The sequence below is a fragment of the Hippopotamus amphibius genome, chromosome 2 (genome assembly GCF_030028045.1).
Source record: "Hippopotamus amphibius kiboko isolate mHipAmp2 chromosome 2, mHipAmp2.hap2, whole genome shotgun sequence".
Lineage (NCBI taxonomy): Eukaryota > Metazoa > Chordata > Mammalia > Artiodactyla > Hippopotamidae > Hippopotamus > Hippopotamus amphibius.
Genome location: NC_080187.1, coordinates 175,767,695 through 175,788,338, shown reverse-complemented (window position 1 = coordinate 175,788,338; position 20,644 = coordinate 175,767,695). Strand labels below are relative to the sequence as shown.

Below are 20,644 nucleotides of genomic sequence, written 5' to 3'. Positions count from 1 at the left end.
TACTTTTTTTCCTCACATATAAACTTCTACAGGTAGATAGTTCATGGCAGTGCACAGGTAGGCAGTTCCAACATGTCATTAGGGACTAAGCTTTCCTAGCTTTATGATAAATCCTTCCTTAGTACATACAAATTTATCTTCAAAGTCATCTTATTATCTGAAGATGGCAGCTGAAGCTTCAGGAAGTAGGAAAAAGTCCAACCTGTATTCCATTGACACTTTTGATGGACCAGATTGTGCCCCATAATGACCCTATATACAAGGGAAGCTGCAACATTTGATTTTTCGAGCTGGGCACATTGCCACCAGAAGAGAATTCAAAATGTATTGGGCAGGAATATAAGAAAACTGGATACTAAGTATGCAGCTAACACACTCTGCCACACGTGTATTGAGCATAAAGTAAGAAAATGAATACAGTGATGGAAGTTTAGAAATAGCCCCTTTTCTCAATGCTCCCACTTTAGGTGGTTCATATTCAAGCAAATCTTTATATACAAAAAAACACCCAGCAAGAAACATAGAGTTAGTGGCTAGAAAAATTTTGAAAGACAAAAATGTGAATAAGAACAAAAAAATGAGGCACTACAGAGCCTACGATTTTAGTAAAAACTCATGAATGTGTGTGGAAAAAATAAACATAAGTTTTTGTCTCCTCGGTCCTCAACAAACAAAAGCACCTCATGTGGTACTTCAAAACATTTCATGCTCGGTACAAGACATGAGAGAAATATTTTAATATATCCAAAGTCAAATTACTGAAATTGTTACACCAAAAACTGGCAAAAAATATTCAAAAAGAGTTGAGTTTCGGTCAGGTCAAGCATGATATGAATCGGAGGAAGTGGGGGCGGTGGGTGGGGAGGCTTCTCTCCTTGGGTACTAAGTTACCTAAACCCGACTTGGCTCTGATTCCATGACTTCCTCCCAGAAGTATCTCAATAGCCCATGTCCTCTGAAACAGGAGATAATACCCTTTAGATACAAATCTACCATTTCCTTTCTTCTTCCTTCACCTTTGCACTCCCAACCTCAGCTTAAACGTAAGTTCTCTCCAGCAGAATTATGGGACCATGTTCAATCATCCTGCCACAGAGAGACTTCATATTAAAGACATTGGGAAGACTCAGAGTACAGCGATGAAAATGGTGAAGATAGTGCATTGCTGTTAATAAAAGCAAGAAAGAAAACTTTCCTGGAAAATAGAGAAGCATCTTGTTCTTTAAGACGTTAGGAGGATATGACACAAAGTAGTGAGAACTGAAAGCCCCAAACCAGACTTGAAAAGAGGAAATCATGAAATGGGAAAAGTTGTTAAGAGGAAAAGCAAGGAAAAACCCATGCAGATTCGGGAGATGTTAAGAGATTAATGAAGCACCCTCTTTTTGCCCTGGCATTTCCCACCTTCAGTGGAACAGGGGTGACACACCTGTGGGAGAGAGAGGGCAGGGGCCATTATGTAGACTAAAGAATCACAGAAGAAGAGGCTTTTACACCTTTGTCACAGAAGATAAGAAAGAATCCTTCCTGAAAAATGTCAACGTTTTCTCCAACGATCTTCATTTCCTCTGCTCAAAGGTAAACAGCTGCTGCCCCAGTGCCAGGTAAGGTTTGTGGACAGGGTGAAAGGGCAAGAGGTGAAAACTGACAAGGAAGAAAGCAAAATTGGAGAATCTCTCCCATGTGGAGATCCTGGCCCTCTGCAGGGAGGCCAGAAGCCTGATGCTAGGCAGGGGCTGCACACAGCTTAAGGGGGACATTTGGGTTACAGCTTGCACATTTAACCAGCCAAATGAGGGACTGTCATTTGAGGACAATGTAAGTGATGGCTTCAGGTAATGCCATCAGAGTTAATTTCCTAAGGACAGAGGACATTCCACAGCCCAGAACTGTTCTGTATTCCTTGGATCTCTATGCTAAGGTCAATGTGTGTTCCTGGTCTGAGATCTATTCCAGGCTCTGAAATCTGCTAGGTAGTAGAAAAGTGAGGGAAAACCAAGATTAACAGGGCATGCTACCTGACACATCAGAAACTAGACGGTGGGATCAAGAAACAGTCTTTCCAAAGTGCAAAGGGAATAGCCATGGAGATAGAATCACTCAGCATGAAGTATGTTGAGTGACGTCCACAATGAGGTTGGTGGTTTTGCAAGGTCAAGTTATCTAGATGACTATTCCCCAGTCCTTCTCCTCATGCTCCTCTGAGCTTTTCACTGAAGTCTAGGCACATACAACTGTGGTGCTTCAGGACAGTCGGCTTCAGTGCTTCCAGAGGCAGCCTTTTTGTGATCACCCAGGCATGTTGTTCATGGTGAACTCAAGGGAAAGACCGAAGAGTCCAAATCTTTTAATACCAAATCCTCTTTTGCCAAAGTCATGATTTATTGAAAAAGCTCAGTCACTCTCAGGAGGGTGACACCCTTCACTGTGGTTAACTGACATCTGTCTCCCAGAATACCAGTCTGCTCTCCTGCCTCTTTCTATCTTCTCTGGGACCGAGATGTGGGACTTGTGATTACTGCTTATTTCATGACAGGGAATTGGAGGTCTTACCATGGGAGAGGATAAGTAAGCAGTGAGAAAGGGTCACTGGGAACTCCTACATCCGCACTTTATTCTGAACATAAAAGTTTCAAAACTCATTTTCCTTTAACTTCTCGTTTGATTTCTCCATTCACCTGATTACTTTCTCTACTTTCTTTATATGTTTCTGGAACTAACTTTGGTGACTCTCATAAATCAACATAAACTCAACATAAATCAAAAGGAGAATTCACTTGAAATGTTCCCTTAGTGCTGCCTGAGGATTTCTATGGAAAGGCCACTGAACTTAGAGGTAGAAAACCTGGACTGCAGTCACAACTCTGGCATGTTTACCTCTGCGACCTCAGGCAAGTTACTTAGCTTCTTTGACATGCAACTGTCTCATGAGTAGAATAAGGATAATGATATTGGGCCCATGTATATCACATGGCTAAGCATTAAATAATAACTTATATTCAGGTATTTGTATTATTACCCATTATTCTCCTCCAATCTCCTCTGTAATGAGACAAGTAAATTTGCTGCCTGGTCTTGGAAGTAGCTCATTCATAGCTGAAGTCTTCTCTTAAAAAATCTTAAAAACCCGAACTAATCATCCCCAGCAGGAGGACTGGGAAGTGTCACCAGGTTCTCTGATGGCATCTCTTGCGAGTTGCAGGTTCTCCTTGCTGTTCTCTCTCTGTTTCTGCCTCCACTGGTTCTCTGTCTGCAGGGAGGTATATCTGAATGAACACAACTTGAGTTCCCTACTTGGTAAATGTCTCCTTTATGTTATAGTCAAAGAACCGGTTCTCCAATATGTCCCAGAACTCCTCAGGGTATTGTGTGTACCAGACGGCTCAGACATGCAATTGTCAGCTTTGTAGAATTTGACACTTCTCACCATTCCCTAGTTTTCCTAGAAGAGGTGCCAAGGATGGAGAGACCTCTGTTCCCTCCACTCTTCTCTCTCTCTTCTGCTGACCTTGATGAGCCTTGGCTTGAGGCGCTGGGCACAGAGTGCCCCTGATTGCACAGTAGCACACAGCTCCCTATTGCCCAACATCTCCTGCCGCATCCCATTCTGCTCCTCGGCCCCAGGACTGCACCTTTTCACATCATGCTCCTGTGATAAAGACTTGTCTTGGACCCTGACAGCAGTGCCCAAGGAAATAGAGGCACTGTGCCTCCAGGGCACAGTTCCTGTGCTGCCAGCTGATGCCTTTGGACACTTCACCACACTATAGCTTCTGCAGCTTCAGCTGGATGTAATCAGGATTACATCTGTAGCATTTCAAGGGTTGGACCAGCTGTAGCTGTAGCACATTTCCTTTGAGCATTTTGCTCCCTGTTGCCTGAGCCTGTTCCTCCCTCCAGATGTCCTGGTGCCCCTCAGACTTCTCCACCAACACCCTTTCCTTTCATGGCTACTGCCTGAATTACAGCCAGAACATCCAGTGTCCATCAGCCTTAGGCACGGCCGTCTGAGGCACGGCTGTCTGATGGAGCTGCAGAAATTGCGTGGGCCTTTCTCACACCTTGTCCCTGGTACAACTCCGACAACCATGCAAGCCCATGGACCTGCTTCCTCGAGGTGCTGGATCACCTGCAGCTGAGCCGGCTGGGTGGCGGAGCCCTGCATGCCCTCCAGCTCCATTCCCTGAGGTTGGATGGCACCCCACTAAGTGCATTAGACCTGCTAGGCTCAAGACTACTCCTTCTGGACTCCCTCTGCCTTGTGGGGACAGGTACAGAAAAACTGCTTGGGAATAATGTGACTGGCTATTTTGAACTTTGTGCTATTGAACTTGGGAGGAACAAAATCCAGATTATAGAGGACGGGGATCTCCTGCCTGAGCTGTTGCTCCCTAGAACTCCTCAGACTTCATGCAAATGTCCTATATTCACTTCCCTCCAGGTTCCTGAGAGCCCTGCCCCAGCTTCTAAGGCTCAATCTGTCAAGAATATACTGGGCCCAGAGGGCTGCCACAGGGCTGGTCAGCTCAAACTTGAGAGTGCTAGATCTGTCCCACAGTGAGCTCTGTGTTGCCCTCGGGGGCCTTCTCTCTCCCTCAACTCCAGGAGTTCAGGCTGAGTGGTAACATCTCCAGCTTATTCACTAAGAATCTGGAGGGACTGAGGAGTCTGAAGACCCTAGACCTGAATTGAAACCGAATTAAGGTGCCCAGGCCAGGCTAGCTCTCCTCTCTTCCTGACCTCACCTCACTGAAACTCCTGGGTACCCACCTAGAGCGTATCTCAGGCAGGCAGCTCCAGGGTCCCCAGAAGCTGTGCCATATGCAGCTGGGTCCTCCTGAGATGTGGGAGATCTATCCTCCCTGGCTTCAAGCACTGCTCAGTTGGAGTTCTGGGCAGAAGTTTGCATGAAGTTTAGGGTTCCCGCGAGAGACCACTTCTTGTTGCTGGAGAATCTCACCTGGCAAACTTCCTAGATGTGGCTGCATCCATACAACACCACTGTCCACGTCCCTTCCCTGCATCACCTTACTCTGCAGCCCCTCCATTTTCTCTAGCTATCAATCCCAGAGATTCTTCCCACAGCTTCCAGTCCTGGAGCACTTGCACTTCTGCTCTGATCACGAGGGTACAGAAGATCTGCGTCTATCTGGGATGCCCAGGCTGCGAGTGCTGGGGCTGGGGGACCTGGATGTGCTCTATGGGCCAAGCTCAGTGAAGCTGGGGATACTACTAGAGGAGCTGCCTCAGTTACAGGTGCTGGCACTGGGCAACCTGAACCTCGGGAAATGCTCCATCTCCAGCTTCAGAGGCTTGGGCCTCTTTCAGCTGCTGCTGCTCAGCTCTGAATGGGACCTGGCCGTGGATAGCAGCCTCCAGGAATGAATCCCTCACATGCCTCAGTATGTGTATTTCTCAGAAATCACCTTCACTTGCCAGAGTGAAAGTTTTGGGTGGGGCCTTGGGCAACATGTGCCCCAAACACTTTTGTGTGGTCTAGAGAAATCCATCTGTGGGGCCAGCGCCTCTGACTACGCCACTGCTCTCCTTCCTTTCTGGCCACTGCCCACATGATCCTAATTTCAGGGCTTTGTAACCAGCTTCACTCTGGTGTCACTGCTGACCTCCCTTGCCTTGCTTGGCTGTCCTAAATGGTCTCGGCTTCACCATTGCTGGACTGTTTGATTCCTGGTAGTGAAAATTGGGTGGGTGGCACCCCAGAAGCCAATTCCAATATGATGTCTTTATATCCTGTTATGGGCAGGACCAAGCCTGGGTGGTAGAAATATTGGTTCCTGTCCTGGAGAAGCCTCTTCCAGATGAGGGTCTGAGGTTATGTCTGTCTGAGTGGGACTTTGGTGTTGACAGGACAGGATGGCCACCAGTATTCACAGCAGTAGAGCCACGCTCTGTGTGCACAGCTGCCAGAACCTGGAAAGTCCCTGGTGCAATCTGGAGTTAAGACTGCCATTTGGTGGCCAAGCCTGGAACTGCTCACCACTGCTGGAATTTCCAGAACCTATTGCTCAGCGGAAGGTGAACAGCTACCATCACCTTACTCAGTAGCTGAAGAAAGAGGAGTGCTTCTTTTTGTCCCAAGGGTGGGCCGAGTGGGATGCCTTCTGTGAGCAACTGCATAAGAGGCTAAGGAAAGCTGGGCAAGAGAGGGAGGATTAGGGCTGTGAACAAGAGAGGATTAGGGCTGTGAACAAGAGCTTCAGCCATGCAGGAATAACTCTCAGCAAGGGCCTTTATGCCATCAGGTCACTGGAGGATACCATCAGGAAGGCAATCTGTAGGCCATGCTTAGTTCATGCCCAGTTTCCACACTAAAAATGACAGAAGAACAAACCAAATCCCAATGGGATAACACATTAGAAAGCACTTGAAAACAAGGTATTCATTGAGAAAACAGTTCTGATACCTGCTAGTCCTCTCCACACAAGGCATCTTGTTGTTTGAGGAAGAATATACAAAACATTCTTACACAATCACAGCTGCATTTTTCATAATAAATTCATTCTGCCTGATGAAAGGAATGTTTTACTTGTGTCATTAAAAAAAAAATCAACTTTATTCTGACAGAATGGAGCAAGAATCAATGAGTTATTTGTCAGTGTTCGGAAACTAGACTGAAATAATGTTTGAAATTCACCAAAACTCTCAAAATTCAGAGTTTCCCTAACTCACAAGGCTCTCACAATAACAGTATTAAATGGGTGAGAACAAGAGCTTCGATCTGATATTACACATGGAAAATCTAAGTTCTTAAAGGTTAAGGGACTTGTCACCCTGGCACAGCTAGTATATCATAAAGTTTGGGTCTGGTCCCACTTCCTTAAGTCACAGTTCAATACTCTATGCTCTCTATGGTCTTCTAGTGATCGCTAACCAATGACATCTTAGCTTGCTACATAGTTAAAATAGGCAAACATCTTAAAAGTACACAGACATATGATCTAGTCCCAAAAACTCTTCCTAAAGAAAAAGAAAATCACAGATTCCCAGAAAATTTCATAAAATTACATGTACTCCCCAAAAGAAGGAGAGTTAAAATACAAGAATTAAAATGAAATATCATGCACCCATTAAAAATTATACTTCAAGAAATATTTACTTCTATAACAAACTCATGACATAATACTAAACAAAAATATTGAAAAGCCCCATGTACTATAATTAAATTGTTTTAAAAAATTGCATATGTACCTAATAGCTGAAATATGTAGAAAGAGAGAAAAGACTAGAAATGTAAACTAGAAATGGCCCTAAAATGGGATTGTGGATGATTTAAATTACTTATATATTTCAGTTTTATTCATGTTTTCTGAAATAAGCATGTTACTTTCAAAATAATAAAAAAAAAATTCTTTTTCAAAAGTAGCAACCTTTAGGGTAGACCAGTTTAAGTAATTCTCTATTATCATCACACAATGGGATATTTAGAGAAAGCACGAATGCTGAAATCTCAAGAAAATGAAGGAAATAGAGTGAAAAGCCATCAAAAACAATCTATATCAAAGACCACCAGTCATATAACTGAGCCAAAGATGCCTTCAGTGTGTTGGTTCCTAGTATGTTGTTTATTTCTTCACAGCAGGTTGCATCCTGTTCCCTCAAAAACCCACCAGGGCCAAAAGTTTTACATATCCGACTGTTTCATATAGAGTCCAAACGAGCAGATTTTTAGCTATTGAGAGCCTGTCTGCTTTGCATATCCCAGGACACTGTGCCCCACCTCTGCTGGCCACAGATGAGATAAATGTCCCAAGCTACTGCTGCCCTGTGGAACTCTGACACAGAGAGTCCTCCCCCTCTTCCACATCACCTAGACAAGTAAGCCTTCTCTCTGTTCTCCCTTTCTCCTAGGACTTCCTCAGCTCTCCACCCCTTCTTCATGGCCCCCAGGTCTATAGCCTCAGGAAGGTCTCCTGCTGTGAGGGACTTCCCTGCATGCAAATCTCTCAAAGCAGAGTCATCAGATAAAACGTGTGTGTGTACTGCCACCTCGGGGTCATATCTCTCTCCTTGTTCCGTCCTGAAGTCCACTGAACCCCCAACACAATACTTGTAGAATTGTCTTTGACCAAACTGAGGAACCACTTAGTTTTGGCTCAAACAGCAAAAGAGTTTCACACACATTTTTCAGGGAAAAAAAAGCCAATTTCTTCAGTTAATAGAATTAGACTATTGGTAGTCTCATGGCATGACTCTGGGACTTTGCTGACCAACTTACAGTACAGAGTTCTCTTTTCTCCTCCCTTTGTCGGCTGTCAACTAACAACCATTAGAATAGACCATTCATTTTCATCAATGTGAAGGAAAACCTCAAGCTCTCATTAACCTTAATATTTCTCATTACACTTTTTTATGCCATTGATGTTACCTGGATAGGTTTTCTTCCTTCCTTCCTTCCTTCCTTTCTCCTTCTTTAATTCCTCCTTCCTTCCTTTCTTTTTTCTTTTTTTTGACATTTCTTAAATGCATATAAGCGAATTTCAATATTGAAAGAAATACGCTTTTGATGCTTAAATCCCTTCTAACACTTTCCCAGCCTTTATCTGAGGAAATCCATGACAGAAAGTAGTCTTCTGAAGCAGCTTGTTTCATCACTGGATAGGTTTCTGTTACAAAGTTATTCTCCATATTGAATCACAATGTGCCTCATTACAACTTTTAACTATTATTTTTAATTCTGTACTTTGAGGAATAAATGGGACAGATTGAATGCTCTGTTAAATGATCATCTCTCCTCTGTCCAAATGGAATCCTCTGTTCACCAATTTAGAATTCCAGTTCCTTCCACTGTTACTCATTTGTCATACTTCTAAGGCCCTCTAAGTTGCTTTTCTCCAAATTAACTGCAGTTTGCCCATGGTGTTCTTAAATTATGAGACCCGGCACTTATGAAAGGCTCTATATCTGACATCTACAGATAGAATCAAACAGGATTAGATTATTACCTTCATTTGGGAATATTTTAAAGTCATGTTATTAGTTGTGGCAATCGTAATGTTAATTTAAATGTTTACTTTCTCTGGCTGAAGTGAGATTGTAAGGACAAATCAAGTGCAGCAACAGTTTACAGTCGAGTATGAAAGAAGCACTTGTTACCGATCCAAATATCTCAACAATATCCACAGCATACGTGGGGCTGGTACAGGTGTAGAACTGTGGAAAGAAGGGAACAGATGGAGCAAGATTTTGAGGTGTTTTGTAAATTCTTTGCAACAACTAAACTCTGTCTTTACATTCTTTGGCTTCATAGAACCCTTGCTCTTAGGTTCTCATTCCTAAAGCCAGTATCATCTCTATTTTGGGGAAAAACAGCTACATTACTATAAAAAATATAGAGATGCAGCTGGTTATATTAAATATTCTGATCCAAGGCTTAATGCCAAATTATTCTTCAGCTTGGACCTCAGGCCCCATCATCTTTTCCTTTTCCACTAAAGGTCGAACCAATACTTTCTGAGATCTGGCCAAACCGTTCTCATTGTTATCCCTAGATGACGCCACTGGGAGTAGCTGGGTAATCCAGGAGGGTCAGACACAATCTTGGCATCTTTATAAAAAGTGTGCAGGGAGCAGGAGCTCAGTGATAAGCCCTGACTGCACACACAGAGTGCTGTGGATCACCTCCCTTCCTAAGTGGGCTGTTGAGGACAGAAAAGCCAGATCTCAGAATGTTTTGCTACATAATCTCCTTTAGAGACAGGGGTGTAATTGGTTCTTCTTGTTCAACAAAGACCACAGTGCCTTTTACAATCCCAAGTAACCACCTTTTCAAGCAGATTAAACAATATGGTCATTCTGTGGGCTTCAAATAATTGAGAACTTGATAATATTACCTTCCAACACTCACCCTCCGCCCCATTAAAGAGCCATCTAAGATACGTGGATGTTGGCCCCCCGTTTGACTTTGCTGTGCATTTTCTTCTGCTGAAATGAGAGAACAAGCAGACTGAGGCTGACTGTATATTCCAGGAGAGAGAAACCTAAACTTGGACTCTGCCCTCTGCCAGATTCTATAATTCTCACACAAACAGTTCAGGTAAGGTACAGCTCAAATTTTGTTTATAATATCTTTTTCGTTTTCCGCTAACCCTGTGTTGAAGTTTCTCCATATGAAAATGTAAATTAGAATAGCTTCCACATAACTGCTTAGATTCTCAACTGTATGACATTGCTTCTATCATCAAAACTGGTTGAATTAAGTGTTAGGTTATATATGTATTATTTATAAATATATAAGTAAATAAGAAAAATAATATTTTACTTAAATTGAGGTGTTAACTGAACCACAAAACCACATGGGCCAAGAATAAATTATGGAATGACAACTTTATATTTTATTACTTATTCAAGTCACATATACCAGATTTCCTGACCCTAAATATGCGGCAGAAGAAAATATCAGGCAGTGAGAGAACATCTTTTGATTAAGGTAACTTGGCTAACCACATTGGGGAACAAAGCTCAGTTGCAAACAATTAACACAATTTCTTTAAGAGGGAAAATCTCAAACAGTTCACTTATGTATTTAAAAAGCCTTTCAATTAAAATGTTTACACTTAGATAGAGAAAGAGACTAGGCAATTAGACAGGAAAAACCAGTGTGTGTGTACACACACACACACACACACACAAACACTTTTAGAGCGTGATTATAACTTAGCAACAATAAGAAAGCGCAGAGCACCAAGCTCAGTGGATGAAGGGGACATAAAGAAAGACAAAGTGATTCAAGGCGAAGTAGCATCAATGGGACGGTCCTGAGTAGGCTCCTGCCATGGGTCTCCTCCTGTTTACCTGGATTGAGGCTGTCTCCCCATACAAAGGTTGTTGCCTTGCTTTTGTTTTTAGCAAAATGGAGGTTCTAGTCTTTGCAATTTTTTAAAACTTTTTCCCTGACTACAAACAATTGTTTTCCTAATCGGTTACTAGTAGGGCATGTTCATTGATTGAGACAACAAATATTAAATGAGCACCACTAATATATCTTGAACACTCTCCTAGATTCTGGGAATACGTGAGCGAGTAAATTTATGTCCTCTTACATTCAGATGGTTGCAACAGAAAATACTTACTAAGTATATAATAGAATGCCAGGTAGTGATATGTGCTTTGTGAAAAACTAAAGCAGAATTGGGAAACAGTGTAGAAAAGGGAGGCTAAATTAAGAAAGGCTTCTCTGCGTCTTTGATTTCTACCAGAAATCTGAGTGAACTAACAAATTGAGGCATGTGAATATTGGCAAGGAGGAGTGAGGGACATCCCAGGCCTTGATACCAGCCACACTTGGCATTATCAAGCAGCTGCGTGGCTGGAATGGGGTCAATAGAGGGAAGGGTGGTAGAAAATGAGGGCATGGACGAAGGTCTCATTTGCCTTACAGACTGTGGAAAGAAATCTGGACTTTACTGTAAGTGTGTTTACAAGATTGAGAGCGAATAGTTGACATGATCAGATTTTTTCAAAACTATGTTTTGAACACAAGGCCTAGAGGTTTGGTGATGGTTTGGGTGTGGACTATTGAGAGCGGTGGTAGGGATGTGGCCAAAGTGTGTGGCCTGAGCAACTGAGTAAACGGAGGTGCCATTGGGTGACATGGCAAAGTAGTAAGAACCAGCCAGTTTGGGGTATGAAAAACCAAAAATTCGTCATGGGCTTCTTGTGTTTAATTGCATTTGGTAGCAAATGCTGAGTAAGGAATTGGGTAGATAAATCCAGGTTGCAGAAGAGACTTCACAGCCAGGAAGAGAAAATGTGGCTTCGGCTCACATGGGTGGTTTTGATATCAAGGCGCTAGCTGACAGGTCACCTATAGAAAGAGCATAACTGGAAAAGGAAAAATACCAAGGACTAGGTCTTGAAAAATACATTTCGAGGTCAAGGAAACCAGCAGAAACTAACATAGAAGCCTCAGATAATATATATGCAGAGAGAATCATGAGAATGATTAGTCCCTGCACAGATCTTTATTTAATGTAATTCAAAACTCAAAGTGCTTTAGTGCTATATACCACTGTAGCTACATCTGCTCTATGTGACAAAATATGGAGAGAGAGTAGCATCATGAGGTATTTTCCCAGCAAGTGATAAATTTCAACTGAGAACTGAAGCTTCTGTCCTCAACTGAGGGTAAATTTCAGTTAAAGGGAATCATGTTAGTTTGTAGTCTGAACCACATTATATACTAATTTCATTTAAAGTATTTATTCATGGTGACAATGCATGACTGTTACTCCTCTTAAGCAAGAAATTCTTGACGACAAAGAGGATCAAGTTAAAAATAAAGAATGCTTTGGAGAACTGTGCATATGTCACTAAACATTGCAATGCAAATTGTGGAATTTTTTCATAAAGATCTTTGAAATAAGAGGGAACATGAACTTGATAACTGGCCTTGCTGTAAGCAGTCATTGATAAAATGTCATTTTCCTTTTCTCTTTTCCAACATTCCAATACTACATAAACAGAAACCTATCTAAAACTATGCATGTGATATTACTAAAGATCACAGTAATAAACAAACTCTTGCTTTATGTCTATATATTCTCACAACATTTTCTTCACTCTATTTACACAGAGCATGAACTGCACAATTGTTTAACCCCCCACGTGTCCTTATATAGGTTTGGCCCAGGTGGATGTTTCTGAACCAGGTTGAAAGCCTCTGAATGGTAAGGAGCATCTACCTTGGTTTACCTGGTGCTGAGGACACTACACAAAGGCAGGTGTTTAATGGACCGTGATGGGCATGGTGACCATGATGATAAGTCTGTCATAAGCACCCACACCTCCAGGTTCCTTGCTTCCTCCCGCGATCACACTGGGGCAAAGATGCAGGGAATCTTTAAGTAATCTAAAATTATGCTGCTCTTGAATTGTAAAAATGTTCAGAGAACATCTTAAGGAGAAAACTTCTGTAAAGTCATTTGTAACATGGTAATGTCTTGTTATTGCAGTTCTCTGGAGAAAAATAAAATGAAAAACCCAGGAGGGAATAATCACTCTGATCCTGTAAGTGAATTCATTCTCCTTGGATTCCCTTGTACCTGGGAGGTTCAGATCTTCCTCTTCTCCCTCTTCTCTGTGATCTACGTGTTGACGCTGATTGGAAACCTGTGCATTATCTGTGCAGTGTGCTGGGACCACCATCTCCACACCCCCATGTACATCCTGCTGGCCAATTTTTCCTTCCTGGAGATGTGGTACGTCACTTCTTGTGTCCCCAGTATGCTAGTCAACTTTCTGTCTGAGACCAAGACCATCTCCTTCTCTGGCTGCTTCCTCCAGTTCTACTTCTTCTTCTCCACGGGTAGCACTGAGACCTTCTTCTTGTCTGCCATGGCCTTTGACAGGTACCTTGCCATCTGCAGGCCCCTTCACTACCCCGCTGTCATGACAGTGCAGCGCTGCGTCAGAATGGGAGTCTGCTGCTGGGTGTGTGGCTTCTTGTACTTCCTTTTGCCTATTTACCTAATCTCTCAGCTCCCGTTTTATTGTCTCAATAAGATTGATCACTTCCTATGTGACCCAGGACCCCTTATAAAGATATCCTGTGTGCCAGATCTTGCCACTGAGATTATTTGTGCCATCTCTAATTCAGTCCTATTTATCTCCACTCTCCTCTTTATTACCTGCTCCTACATCCTAGTCATCAGATCCGTGCTTAGGGTCCCCTCAGCAGAAGGCCAAAGAAAAGCTTTCTCTACGTGTGGCTCCCACCTGGCTGTAGTGTCCCTGTTCTATGGCTCTACTATGATTGTATATGTGAACCCAACAGCAAGCAATTCAACAGAGATTCAGAAATATGTGACTCTGACCTATATTGTGTTAACTCCGTTATTCAACCCCTTGATCTACAGTCTCCGGAATAAGGAGATGAAGGAGGCTCTAAGAAAACTATTTAAGACTGTGAGATGTAGTCAGAGGCATGAAAGAAATCTTTGAAGAACTGTGTCCATAAATGAAATAATGTATGGAAATAAACAATTAAAAGCTTGGCATTCGATTGTATTAATTAAATTAGGAAAATATATTTTGGGGGAGGAGGAACACACTCAACTGCAATTAAATGTTTATTAAATTAACTGTAACTGTCCATTTTTATTATTAGAGAAAAACTTATATTAATAGTAAAATTTTCCAAATTTAAATAAAAATAATCAAAGAAATAAATGATCTGTCATCTTGCTGGCATTCAGATTGAATACTAGTTAATATTTCGCTGCCAATATCACATACAAACACACTCGTATACACAATCTATCCAATATTTTAAATTTATTACCAGTATTTCTCTGGTGAGTCGAAAGTTATGTATGCCAAACATAAAACAGCATTTAAACTTTAATCTCTATCTCAATATTAGAAACATAACAAACTGCATTCACCTTCTTTTGAATATTGGTTTATTATCATTGTATTTCCTTACATTTTCTCACCAAGAGTTACTTGAAATACTTTTAGTATTTAGATCCAGATGATTACCAATCTTTTTCTATTATATTTACTTTTAAGAATTATTTTTGAAAAGAGCTCTCTTTAGAATGAGCCATGCTTTGCCTTTTCCTGATACATCATTTGTGCCTTCTGCAGGTTAGGAGATGATGGCCAGTGACTCTAACGTAAGGTTGGAATTACAAAATTGTTAGGTTTGCCTCTGACAACTATCTCAAGAACACTAGTATCTTGTACTCTCAACCAGGATTTTCCTCATACCACAAAGAGACCCTGGACCAGTTAGGTATCCCTCCCTAATTTCCCCTCTCTCCAGTCCCTGGCAACCCTTAATGTACCTTCTGTTTCTATGGATTTGCTTACTCTGGAAATTTCATATAAATGTAATCATACAGTATGTGGTCTTTTGTTACTGGCTTCTTTCACCTAACATAATGTTTACAAGGTTGATTTATGTTGTAATGTATATCTGTACTTTATTCCTGCTTATGGGTGAAAAACATTCCATGGTATGGGTATACAGTACCACATTATGTTTATCCATTCAACAGTTGATGGACATTTGAGTTGTTTCCATTATTGGTTATTATGAGTTATACATGAACAAGTTTTTTTGTTAATACATATTTTCATTTTTTATGGTATATCCTTGGGAGAGGAACTGCTGGGTCATATATTAGCTCTATGTTTAACATTTTCAAGAACTATCAGATCGTTTTCCAGGGTGGTTGTGCCATCTTCCTATATCAGCCTAGTATGTAATGTATGTGGACTTCAGTTTCTCTATATCTTTAGCAACACTTGCTGTTCTCTCTCTCTCTTTTTTTTTTGTTTTTTTTTTAGTTTTAGCTATCCTTGCAGATATGAAGTGATACCTTGTGGTGTTCATTTGCACTTTCCTAATGACATTGTTTATTATTTCATGTCTTATTAAGCACTTATAAGTCTTGTTGAAGAAATATATATTCAAATCCTTGATGATTTTTAATTGAGTTAATTTATCTTTTTACTGTTCAGTTGTAGAGGTCTTTATATATTTTTTGGATACAAGTCGCTTATTATATATAATTTACAAATATTTTCTCTCAATCTGTGGGCTGCTTTTTTTACTTTCCTGATTATGTCCTTTGCAATTTTGAATTTTGGTGATTTTGGTGAAGTCCAATTTATCCAACTTCTTTCTTTTGTCACCTGTGATATGGTGTTATGTCTGAGAAACCATTGGCCAATCCAAGGTCACAAGAATTACTATTATGTTTATTTTTTTGTTGTTGTAGATGATTTTTTCCAACTTTTGTACTCATGTGTTTGTTTTAATAGGAATTTATTAAGACATTACTCTGAAGGAAGAATTCCACCAAGCCATTTATGGCATATTCAAGTGCATCACAAAGTTCATAGGGCAATAGGTGTCAATCATTCATTTCTTGTTTTGCAGTCATGATATTCCTGAGTGGATTGTCTCATATCACATATTCTCAAGAGGAATCCATTTGATTATGTCCCTTAAACTATCAAATCTTGATCTAATCTTTTAAAATAAATTATTCACATAATTTATGATTAAATAAGACCTCCCAGAGACACTTAAAGCACTGATTTAGGTGAGGGAAAAAACAAAGAGAAATAAATTGTTGATAAAAGGAAACAAGAAAAATTATTGATAAAAGGAAACAAGAAAATAGGCAAATTGTGGAATTAAATGGAAGAATGGAATTAATTAAATACTGTAATTATTATAGTAAATAATATATAATAATAAAGTTCTTTAGGTTCATTATAAGGAAAACAAGAAGTGCATAGAAAAAGGCTTAGTATGTCTAAAAGATTGGTATCTTTAAAACTTTTCTTCACAGTCTTTTCTTTCTTGCTGTTTCTATATGTTGAATAATTTCCATATTTTCAAATATCACTGTATGAACATCATTTTAGTTAATTGTCTTAATTGGCCAGTTTTTTTCACATTACTATAGTTATAGGTATTTTTTTGAATGTGGATATATTGGTCCAGTTAAAGTGTTATAATAGGGGCACTTTTGATGATGGCCACTTTGTAGCAAATACTGTGCTTCTTACTATATGAGAGGAAGGAATTAAAGCAGCTAGTCTGCTACCCATTCACTCCCTTAACCATGCGGAAATCCCTTGGAGGAAAGGAAAGAAGACAGGGGAACCACACTAAATTCCTTACCAACTGGACTCCAAGTAACACAACTAAAGACACTTGCTTGAAAAAAACAGACTATATCTCTTAAATTCCCTTATCCAAATGTTACTGATAAAGGACCACCCACTAATAAAAGAATCCAGGATTCATCTAGAGGCATGACTCTCTAGAAAAGATTATGTAAATTATACAACTCTTGGGAATGTAAAAAGGAAATTTTCCAAGTGACCTGGAATCATCATATTGCATCTTAGTAAATAAATCTTACCCTGTGAGGGCACAATCTTATCTACTAGTGAAACTTCACCCAGTTCCATAGGAGCACAGAAGACCAGATTTACTCATCTAATTATATGTGGAATCTTAGCAAAAAGAAAACACAGAATCCCTACAAAATTCAGAGAAAAAAGGATCAGATTCCATTTTTAAGATATATAAGATCATATATATAAGGATATAATGTAAAACATAATGACTATAGTAAACAACTGGTGTGTGATACATAGAAAAACTGTTAAAGCAGTAAATCCTAAGAGTTCTCATCACAAGGAATTTTTTTTTCTTTTCTTTTCTTTTGTATGTGTCTATATGAGATGATGGATGTTAACTAAACTTACTGTGATACTCATTTCATTGTATATGTAAATCAAGCCATCATGCTGTACAACCTAAACTTATAAAGTGATATATTTATTTCTCAATAAAACTAGAAAAATAACTTTAATGAAGGGAGGCACTCCAGCCAGATAGAAAAGAACCCTATGAAGGGGCTAAAGGGCCCAGAAACTTTCAGGACTTCAGATATCAAGACCAGCCTTGAAAGAAACTTAGACCTGCCCATTACTCTGATTTACTGGTTCATCTATTAAAAGGATGCTCAATTGGAAAAAAGGTAGAGCTGATGAGAAATTGACTTTATACTGGGACAAGTTTGGAATGAGGTCCACAAGCCAGTTCACAAACTTACAAACCTCCTTGCAACTGGCTACAGATTTCCATATTTTCATGTTACAACGTTTTCCTCCTTGCCCCTCTATGCTATAACACTGGCAAACAATGGGAAAGAGCTCAGTGGAAAAAAGAAAAAAAATACATAGTTGGCAATCCTCTACAGAAAACCATAAAACTTTATTGGGAGAAATTCATGAAGACATAAATAAATGGAGAGATATGCCAAGTCCACAGATTGTAAAAGTAATTATTGCATAAAGGACAATAAATATACCCATTCAAAACAATCCCAATCAATATTTCAGCAATAATTTTTGTCCAGATTAAAAACTGGATCCCAAATTTATATGGAAATGCATTAGGCCAAGACTACCAAAAAAAGTTTAAAAAGAATAAATTAGGAGGACTTACCTTGCCAGATATCAAGACTTATTAAATTAACTATGATAATTTATGGAATGTGGAACTGGTGCAATAGGTACAAAAAGACAGATGGAATTAAATAGAGAATCCAGAAAGCAATCCATGCATATATTAAAACTTAAAATGACAAAAATACATACACTTTGAAAACAATGTTTAAATGTTTAAGTGTTATTATAACCTCTGTGTTACTCCTAAAAGAAGGAGGCCAGGATCACTCTCCTAGGGAGAAGATGATAAAAATAAGACTACATAGCATGGATGGAATAAAGGGTTTTTTTTTTACAAAAATCAATCTAGGTCAAATGGATTTTCATGTGCAAAAATGAAATTTGACCTCTATTTTGCACCATACAAAGAAGTTAAGCTCAGGATTGTAGATCTTAACTGTGAAAGGTTAAGATATTAAAACTTCTAAAAAATAAAATGCTTTCATGACTTTGAAATAAGCAAAAAAGAATTAACTCTGAAGAAACTTGATTGATAAATTAGACACATTAAAATTTAAAACTTCTGTTCAGTAAAAAAATGAGGCTGGATAAAATGAGATATAAACAGGAGAAAATACTAGGAATACATGTAGTTGATAAAAGGCTAGTTTTCAGAATATATTTTTTAAATCTTTAAAGTGACAACAAATTCCAAATAGAAAAATGGGCAAGACTCTTAAAAAAAAGTCATTTCAAAAAAAGAACATACCCAAATATAACACAGCACATGTTTACCTAAACTTTTTTTGAACTGACATAACCAACCACTGGCAAAAAAGGCAGAATAATGGGGACTGTCATATACTATTGAGAACATATATTTGGGCAACCTTCTGGACACCCTTTGACATTATCTGTTAATGTTGAACATATGCAAATGCGAGGGAGTGCCCAAAATGGCAAAATAAGAAGACTCTGAGTTCACTTCCTTCCAAGGGCAAACCGAAAGTACACCTATTTACAGAGCAACTATTGATGAGAAAGATTGGAAGACTAGCAGAAAAGATCTAAAGATATAAAGAAGAAGCCACAATGAGATGGGTAGGAGGGACATAGACATGGTATAGTCAGGACCCATACTGACAGGTGGGTGACCCACAAACAGGGAGAATAATTGCAAAAGCAGAAATTTTCCCCAAGGGGTGATGGGTCTGAGCCCAACATCATGGTCCCAAATTATATTGCAGGACAATATAATCTGCATTTTTCATACTTAAGCTCTTCTACATTCAGAATATTAGAAAATCCATACAAATAATACTTAACATCCAAGTTTAATTTTTAAGGATAGACAGAAGTAAAAAAAGACACTTAGTATTCTGGGCAGGAAAAAAAGATGCTTAAAAATACAGTGATGACAGTGCAGAGAATGAATAGGTATAAGCATGAGAATGGACTGCGGCTACAGCCCAAGATAGAGACAACCATGTGGTTGACTCTTGGTCCTTTAGTACTGTCTGTATGCAGGCATATCCTTGGTGACGTTTCTCTCTTTCCCAATTTACAATGCATGATCAAATCAGCTTGCAAATTGCGTTTTGTTTTGGTTTTTTTATTTTGTGAAGTTAATAGAGATACTCTGGGATTTTATTATTGTCATAATTTACTCTTTCACTTTCTTTGTAGAAAATAATTTTCTACTGTGTTGTGTGGAATCATTTAATAAATGGCACTTGGAAATCGAATTAATCTTTGAATCCTTAAATGAAGAAAAAATGTTTGTGTTATCTTGAGGAAGTTTAACTCATATTTCTGAGTCTAATTTTCTTATTCATAATTTGGGAATAATAATTAATGCATTTAAAATAATACATATAGCATAATGGCATAGAGTAGGCATTCAAAGATAAGTACTTTATTTCTATTCTGCCATTTTTTGCATTTTGTTCCCACATTAAGAAAAGTAAAAACTGCGTGTGTGTCATATTTTTATTTTAGGACTTTTATTGTTGATTTTTACAACTGAATTTCAATGCACTTAATTTATAATTCTGGAAGAAAGAAGATAAGTTTTATTTATAATTTGAAATTTTTAGAAATTTGTTTTTAATGATCAAAGACTGTACTTAAATACGCCATGATCAATAAATGTTATGGGTATCTGAATGGAAAAAATGGCCTCTCTATCTACATTGAAATATATTTGTTGAATGTTGATTATATATTAGCCACTGTACTAAGTTTCAAGAATTAACCAGGTAAGGCATAGCCCCTCATCTTAAGGAGCTTATATTTCAGGACTTTTACACAAATGGTTAATAATACTTTAAAGCATAAATATTAGTCCTTGAGACTGAGATAACCAAAAGAAATATCATTAGGTTTTACTTTTTTTTTCACTTTTATTGAGTTGATAACCAAACACAGAATAACCTCCACTGTTATTCTAACCTCCACTGTTATTCCCTATGTATTATACCACTATTATTTCATTCTCTCTCTATTTTTTCCCATACTGCTTTTCATTAGTACTTGGGTAAAAATCTCAGTTAAATAATAATTTAGTTGCCTCTTTACAAGAGGTTAAATGAAAGGTTTGAGGGAAGGAGTGAATGTTACAGAAACACTTTCCAAATGGAGTTAGGAGAAATTTAAGAGAAACTTATTAAGTTGCTATCCATCAGGATGGATGTATGACTTTGAC

At 39.1% G+C, this 20,644-nt stretch overlaps 1 protein-coding gene and 1 pseudogene across 1 annotated transcript; both read left to right on the top strand.

The window, feature by feature from the left end:
- Window positions 1-2,011: 2,011 nt before the first annotated feature.
- On the top strand, window positions 2,012-6,177 carry LOC130844662 (toll-like receptor 11; annotated as a pseudogene).
- A 6,771-nt stretch (window positions 6,178-12,948) lies between these two features.
- Window positions 12,949-13,959, top strand: LOC130844661 (olfactory receptor 11H7-like). Its single transcript, XM_057720778.1, has one exon. The coding sequence runs from the start codon at window positions 12,949-12,951 to the stop codon at window positions 13,957-13,959; it is 1,011 nt and encodes a 336-aa protein (XP_057576761.1).
- The last annotated feature ends 6,685 nt before the right edge of the window (window positions 13,960-20,644 follow it).